Source organism: Apium graveolens, chromosome 10 (assembly GCF_009905375.1).
Source record: "Apium graveolens cultivar Ventura chromosome 10, ASM990537v1, whole genome shotgun sequence".
Taxonomy (NCBI): domain Eukaryota; kingdom Viridiplantae; phylum Streptophyta; class Magnoliopsida; order Apiales; family Apiaceae; genus Apium; species Apium graveolens.
In genome coordinates this window covers 218573048-218581282 of record NC_133656.1, presented here as the reverse complement: position 1 = coordinate 218581282, position 8235 = coordinate 218573048, and the positions used below count along the sequence as shown (strand labels likewise).

General features: G+C 37.1%; 1 protein-coding gene across 1 annotated transcript; it reads left to right on the top strand.

Moving 5' to 3' along the window:
• The first annotated feature begins 316 nt into the window (after positions 1 to 316).
• On the top strand, positions 317 to 7993 carry LOC141689463 (protein argonaute 4A-like). Its single transcript, XM_074493754.1, has 23 exons — positions 317 to 563; positions 1654 to 1894; positions 1975 to 2180; positions 2264 to 2479; positions 2556 to 2692; positions 2773 to 2870; positions 2959 to 3056; positions 3160 to 3331; positions 3422 to 3538; positions 3632 to 3739; positions 3846 to 3908; positions 3991 to 4104; positions 4173 to 4341; positions 4424 to 4536; positions 4627 to 4764; positions 4918 to 5048; positions 5149 to 5214; positions 5594 to 5657; positions 5751 to 5862; positions 5944 to 6017; positions 7182 to 7276; positions 7364 to 7395; positions 7514 to 7993. The coding sequence occupies exons 2-23, from the start codon at positions 1658 to 1660 to the stop codon at positions 7687 to 7689; spliced, it is 2736 nt and encodes a 911-aa protein (XP_074349855.1). The 5' UTR covers positions 317 to 563; positions 1654 to 1657; the 3' UTR covers positions 7690 to 7993.
• The last annotated feature ends 242 nt before the right edge of the window (positions 7994 to 8235 follow it).

Sequence of the window (8235 nt, the reverse complement as noted above, 5' to 3'; positions counted from 1 at the left end):
AACAGTTTAGTAAAAAATGCTGAGGAGTACAAGAAGAGAGGCTGCAGAGAGCAGGTGCAGATAGATATTGAGTTTGAGTAGCACGATTAATTCGACTTTAATATGCCCGCACCATTACCCCTTTTATACACACCCCGTAACTAATAATCAGAATGGCAGTGAAAGCATAATGTCCTTAAATACAATTATTACACTACATTTTTTTACAGAGTACAACTGTTTGTAAATAGTCAATGGGGGTAGTAGTTGAGTATAGTAGTAAGTAGTAGTAGTACATTTATAAACTTGTAACCGTCGTACCAATCTTTCCATCCGTTTTTCATGTCTTGCTTTGCATCACCCTTAATATACTCTAGAGATTACACGTACAGTAGTGAGCTAGTACAACAACAATTAAACTATTATATTACTTAGATGCACTTCAGTAAAAGGTGGGATTGATATCTGAACCTCCCCCCCTCCATTTCTTATTTACCCCAACACAGGCACATCTTTTCTTGTTCTCTGTTCTTTCAAACCTCTCTCTCTCTCTCTGTACCTGAAAACTCTCTTCTTCATCCAAGGTAAAAATCAAGAAAACCCTTCTTTATCTTGACCTTGATTGTTAATGTTTGTGTGTTTTATGTTTAAATTTGTGGTCTTTATGGTTTGTGAATTGTGAGATGCGGGCTTGATTTAATTTCAAATGTACCTCACAGACCTTCATGTCTTGACCCTTTTCTTGACTTCTTTTCTGTTGCATGTCTGTTTTTTCTTCAATTATGTATGTTTTCAGGTGAAAGGTTCAATTTTGATCTTGATTTTTTTTATACCTCCTTGAAGTACCTCTTTATATTACTGACTGTTTCTTTGTTTTTGACCTGGATGTTGAAACTGGCTATGAATTTTACAGTGATCTTTTCCATACTCTGTATTTTTTTCGATTTTTAAGATTTTTTATCCCCAAAAATGAAACCCTTTTTATGTTTTTGTGGGTTCAGAGCAATAAAGTTTAGATCTTTGAAGAATCCAAAGTGTTGTGCTATTTGTTTGAAGAATACCTAGTTTGCTCCCTTTTTTTTACACTGGTCACACTCTTTGTGAGCTCAACCAATTGTGAGGGAGGGGATTTTATCAGAGGGGTGAATTTGTAAAATTGAAGTAAATTAGGGTTTCTTAGTCTGTCTTGCTAATTTTCCCCATTTGATTTTGTATTTGTAACAAATCAGGAAATCAGGAAAAGGTATTTGTTTTTAAAAAAATAGAAACTTTGGTGTATTATCACGGGTTTTATGTCTGATAACCCCCAACCCTAAAGAAATAAATAAATAATCTAGGGTCTAAACAATTTTATATCTAGATTATCTCTTCTTGACCTTGTAAGAACTGAAACTGTTTAGGGAAGTTACTGATTTTTCCATTTTCTCTGTGTGTGTGTTTTGTGTGACCACTTTTATCGAGTTCTAATTTTTTTAGCATCTTAGTTCAGTCCCCTTAATGTGTTTTTGTAGCTTTTAATCTTGTTACATGTTTGGAAAGATACCTTGTTTTAAATTATGTTTTTGTTGCTATCAAAGTATGGTGTTGGCTTGTACAATGAGAAGTGTCAGCCATGAAGTTGGAACCAAACATTTAACATAATAATTTATGTACCATGTGCTTCATGATTTGTAGGAACATGGAGAATCCGGATTCAGAGCTTCTGCCGCCACCACCACCTGAAATACCTCCAGATGTCATCCCTGAGCAAGTTGAACCTGAAATGAAGCCTGATTTGAGTAACAACTCATCAAAGCCAAAGCGTGTCCTGATGCGAAGGCCCGGTACTGGGTCTAGAGGACGAAAGACGACATTCATCACAAATCATTTTAAAGTCGGCTTTGGTAATACCAGCGGCTTCTTCTACCATTATTGTGTAAGTTCTTATTTTGCATTCGTGTTTCTCCCTAGTGTTTCTCTGTTTTGCATTATTAATTGCCACGTTACTTGGAATAGATTTCTCTCTTCTATGAGGACGATCGCCCTGTCGAAGGCAAAGGTATAGGTAGGAAAGTGCTCGACAAAGTCTACGAGACATATGAATCAGAGTTGGGAGGCAGGGATTTTGCTTACGATGGGGAGAAGAGCTTATTTACGGTCGGTGCTCTCCCGCGCAACAATATGGAGTTTACAGTTGTACTCGATGCTGTTGTATCGAAGAGGTGTGAAATGATTTTTGATGACCTCTGTATATTATGTAATGTAGTTACTTTTCTTTGACATTTATGAGGGGAACATGTTTTAGGACTGTGGAGAATGGTGGAAGCGGTAGTCCAAATGGGGGCGACACCAAAAGGATGAGGCGTTCCTCCCAGTCCAAAACAATGAAAGTGAATATTAGTTTTGCAGCCAAGATTCCAGTTCAAGCGATTGGAAATGCTTTGAGAGGTCAAGACACAGAGAACTCTCAAGAGGCCCTGAGAGTCTTGGATATTATCTTGAGACAAATTGCTGCGAAACAGTATGTCAGAGACCTCACGTCTTTTGGATTGATTTTGTTTATTCCATCTTTTATGCTCTTTCATGTTTTCATACAGGGGATGTCTTCTAGTGAGACAGTCATTTTTCCATGATAGCCCGAAGAATTTCACAGATCTAGGAGGTGGCGTCCTTGGTTGCAGAGGGTTTCATTCCAGTTTTCGAGCTACCCAAGGAGGACTATCATTAAACATGGGTAAATTACTAATTCTTATTTTCTGTATTAATAAATCTCCTGTTATTTTGATATGGATATGTATCTCTCTCTTTATATAGATGGGTCCACTACGACTATAGTACAGCCAGGGCCACTGGTTGATTTCATCATTGCAAATCAAAATTGCAGAGATCCCTTTCAGGTTGACTGGGCGAAGGTAATGTGTTTGCACTGTTTGGATTCTAGTTCTTGTTTTCCTATTGGGAATTTTGGCTGGTGGAATAGTTGAAATTTACTCTTAACAGGCGAAGAGAACAATCAAGAATCTGAGGATTAAGATTACAACTACCAATCAGGAGTTTAAAATTACTGGATTGAGTGATAGCAAATGCCGAGACCAGATGTAAGCTTTTCCTGTTATATCATATATAAGTGCTTCATTTATGCACTCATGTGGTTTCTCGTTAACAATTTGTCATAATGTTGGGTGCATATTACATTTTTAGGTTCTCGATGAGGTCCCGAAGTTCAAAAGATGAAAATGGAGAGGCCGAAAATATTGAATTGTCGGTCTATGATTATTTTGTGAACACTCAAGGGAGAAAGTTACAGTACTCGGCAGATTTACCCTGCATTAATGTGGGGAAACCAAAGCGACCGACTTATTTCCCAATTGAGGTGGAATCTCTTTTATACTACTTTATTTGTTTCTACTACTTTTCTGCAAGCAAAATTTTATTGATATTAACTTTCGATAGCTCATTGTAGTTTTGCACTCTGGTCTCCTTGCAACGGTACACCAAGGCATTAACTGTAATTCAGAGATCATCCCTGGTAGAAAAGTCAAGACAGAAGCCTCAGGAAAAGATAAATATCTTGACTGATGTATGTTCTATTCTCTGTTGAGCCTACTGCAAATTTCTTGTATGTTTTATAATGAATGTAAAATTGTAATATTCCGTGTGGTCACTAATGTAGACAATGAAAAGCAACAATTATGCCGCTGATCCAATGTTACGTTCATGCGGTGTTACTATCCAGAGTCAGTTTACTAAGATAGATGGTCGAATTCTTGTTGCTCCAAAGGTACTGGTGTACACTCTATTTGCCTCGCTTGCCTACTTTTGTCAGTCAGTTTTAATCATTTGGTGATCTTTGATTTCTAAGTCTTTCGAGTGGGTATGTGCTGCAGTTAAAGGCAGGCGGTAATGATGAACTTTTTACTCGAAACGGTAGATGGAATTTTAATAATAAGGTATATGTAAATTTTTGAATGCAAATTACTACGGTAAGCAATTTTTAGTACTGGTGCTAAAACATTTGCTGTGCACAAACAGAAATATGCAGAACCTGCTAAAATTGGACTCTGGGCTGTTGTCAATTTCTCTGCACGGTGTGATGTTCGTAACCTCTGTCAAGATTTGGCGAGAATTGGAGAAACGAAGGGAATTGTGAGTATCACCATTCTGTTTATGTTCTAAAGTTTCTGTGTATTTACTTGGGGGTTTTCCTTATGCAGTCATTCTCTCCCCCAAAAGGTGTATTTGAGGAGTTGGCTCAATTTAGACGAGCACCGCCACCTATTCGAGTTGATAAAATGTTTGATCAGTTGATGTCAGAATTTCCCAAGGAACCTCCACGCTTTATCCTGTGTCTTCTTCCTGATAGGAAGAATTGTGACTTATATGGTAGGTGATGTGCTTGTTTTCAGCATAATTTTCTAAGTTCATCACCTATGATCCCATTTTATAATATTGTTTTTATATCCAGGTCCATGGAAAAAAAAGAATCTCTCAGAGTTTGGGATTTTTAATCAGTGTATGTGTCCCATGAGGGTCAATGACCAGTATCTGAACAATCTTTTGTTGAAGATTAATGCCAAGGTTATAACTGTGTCCTATCTTTTTGAATGATGCTCAACTAAGAATCTTTTTTAAATTATATACTCTGGCTCAAGTTTGCATTCTGTCCAGCTTGGAGGCTTGAACTCTTTACTTGCTGGTGAAGTTGCGCGAAATATTCCTGTAGTATCAAGCAAGCCTACCATGATATTTGGCATGGACGTGTCACATGGATCTCCTGGTCATGCTGATGTTCCTTCAATTGCTGCGGTAAGTTGTAATATAAGTATTTTCATTACCTATATAGATAAGATTAATTGCTCGTAGTACAACATACTTAAAACGTCTTATATAATCTGGTGTCAAATGCTCTCTCTCAAGTGTTAACTCGTCCATATCCTGGCTTTACCTGGAATAATATAGGTTGTCAGTTCAAGGCACTGGCCTCTCATCTCGCGCTACAGGGCATCTGTTCGTTCCCAGTCTCCTAAAGTTGAAATGATAGATGGTCTTTTTAAACCGGGGTCTGACAATAATGACAGTGGGATTGTCAGGTATAATTTATTTCAGGGAACGACTTGCTCAAAATTTTAGGTTTTTCTATAATAATACTTTTTCCACCACCTATCATAATCTAAATGGCTTTTGTTGCAGGGAGTTGTTGTTGGACTTCTATACAAGTTCAGGGAAGCAAAAACCCAGTCAAATTATAATATTCAGGTTTGTTGCGTCTATATATTAAAAACTGCAAGATCTTTGTCCCCTCCGAACTCTAGTTGGAAATGAATATACAATTGCTAAGTAATTATGACAGTTTTGCCTGTAAAACGTGTTGTATAATTGAAGCATGAAATTTGTTAAATAATAGAAACTGAACTCATGAACAATTTTTTTACCATCTTGTTGTTAGCTCAAGACACATCCCGTCTCCGCCAATTAAGGTTACCTTCCAACTAAGGCATGGTTTTTCAACAATGAATTATGATTTTCATTCCAACTAGATGTCACGCCTTGTTTATGATTAGTATCAGCCGCTATTATATTTATTGAAAACTTTGCAGTTGGTTTTTGTAATAATGTAGTTATTTTCATTCAATAGGGATGGTGTCAGCGAGTCACAGTTCAACCAGGTTCTGAACAAGGAGCTTGATCAGATAATTGAGGTTTCTTTTCCAACAATTTCTTATTTTTTGTGATTGAGCTTTGGATTTTTTCTCAGTGTTGTTAGTAAAACTCAATGTTCCTTGCCTTCTCAGGCTTGCAAGTTTCTAGATGAAAATTGGTCACCACACTTCACTTTAATTGTTGCGCAAAAGAACCACCACACAAAGTTCTTCCTTGACGGATCTCAGGACAATGTTCCTCCTGGTAAGCATACAAATTGCACATTCCTCTACCCTTTTTCAATTAATTTTGGTTTACATGAGTATAATATTCACTTTCCTGCAGGAACTGTTATTGACACTCAAGTCTGTCACCCATCTAACAATGATTTCTACATGTGTGCCCATGCTGGGATGATAGTGAGTTTTTGAACTTTTGTATGTTAATCGTAGTTTTTTCGTTCCAATATCACTAGCGTCTAGCTGGTGCATATGGTAGCCTGTGTCAACTGTAAAACCTAGCTTCTAAAGTGTAGGCGAGGTTAATAAATGTTGAGAAGCCTCTCAACCACGAAAGCTAGATTGACGATCTTGTTTACTAAAGGCATGCCCCCACTCCCTTCCCTCCTACATTAGATGCTGAAACCAGAAATAATATTTCTGTTCATGCGTACTCTTGTTAACCCAAAACAAGGTTTGTGACAACCATCATATCTTCAAACATATTAGGTAAAACTGATCCCCTAATCAGCCACATCCCTTCACCAACCTATGTGGATAGAACCCCAAAAATGCTATCAACTTTACTACAACTATAAGTGTTTCTGTCTGTTTTGATATCAAGCTGTTATGCTTCTCTTAGAACAAGGTGGTTGTTAATTTTGTTTAAAGAATCTTGAAATTTGTTCATCTCGTTTGGGTACCTTTCATTAATATATTGGTCTTGTTTCTCTCGTGTATATTCTTTTAACTCGCTTTATTTCAACGTGTGAGTAGACTACTATATTATTCATTAGGTTCCAACATTTCAGTCCTCAATTCCTATGCTTCTCTTTTTGTTGTATATAAAATTTTCCACTTTCTTTTTTTACGGACTTCCTACAGAATAATAAACAATTTTAATGACAAAGTGTAAATAATATTGTTAAAAGTTTGTGTCAAACAGGAATATTTTGTCTACTATACTCTCCTATAAGCATCTGTTTGTTCTTTTTATTCTATAAGCTTGGAAAGTTAAATGCAATATAACAATTTAGACCAACAGACATCACTAAAGTACTGCACATTCTCTATATGATTGATATTCTGCGAAGAGGAAATTATTGCGGACAGAACTGGGTGGAGTTTTTTTTTTTTTAGCACGTGTGGATGGGTGTATGCTTCAAGTGTTATCATCTTAATTAAAACTTTAATTATTTAAGTCCATTGCTATACTAACTGAATATCAATATCTGCCTACCTGTCCAGAAACCTAATATTTATCCTGTATCTCGTTGTGTCGTGCCGTTTTATTTTTGCAGTCTCTTTGTTTTTCCAACTTTACATTTTCTTTTACGAAACTAAGACATTGATTAATTTGTCTAGGGGACAACAAGGCCAACTCATTACCATGTTCTGTTCGATGAGGTCGGTTTTTCAGCTGATGATCTTCAGGAACTTGTCCATTCACTGTCCTATGTGTAAGTTTTTTGTACCACACTTTTATGATGAGTCTTAAGACAGAACTGTAGGTTGCTAATAACTTCTCTTGTATGTTGCTGATGCAGTTACCAAAGAAGCAACAACGCGATATCCATAGGTAATTATTGATTGTTGTCCTCAGTCCTGTGCAACTGTTGCGACTAAAAATAGCTCTGTATACGGTTTAACAATTCTTCTGATAGTGTGGTTTTATCCCCCTTATTGCTCGTCTGCAGTTGCACCTGTCCGCTACGCTCACCTGGCGGCTAGCCAAGTCTCACTCTTTATGAAGTTCGATGATATGTCAGAGACATCTTCCTCCCATGGAGGTGTTACTGGTGTTGGACCGCCACCTGTGCCTGAACTTCCGAAGTTGCACAAGAATGTTTGCTGCTCCATGTTCTTCTGTTGAAGTCTTCTGATGCTGCTGATAATCTAGTTGTCGTTTTATTGTAGCAAGTGACTATGACTGCTCGGGCAAGTACCATGACTTTTTTTTAGTGTGCATGTATGGTAATGGCAGACTTTTCGGCTACCTGGTAGTTAGTAGTTGATGTACTGCCGACTTGTAGCTGGCAAATCGGACTGCAGTTTCCTAGCAGTGTGCAAATATGCTGGTGTGCTGCTAACTTTGTAGCTTTTGGACTTGTTAGTTTCTCAGCAGTGTGTGTAGTGCACTTGTGTTAATGTTGGTATGTAAAGACCTATTTTGCCTACATCTTGTTCTATTTTCTCCAAAGCCCCAAAACGTTACTAGACTACTGTTTCATCAAAAACAAAGAGGATGTACAAGAGGGTTGTGTTGAGTGACATATAATAAGACCTGTGAACTGCATCTTAACTTATTTAAGCTGAAAAAACATTGAAACTGGTTACTTTAGTACTGCATCTTAACGTGATGTGTGTCATTATTATATAAATATTTGGAAAGTTAAACAGATAAAATGAAGAAATAACA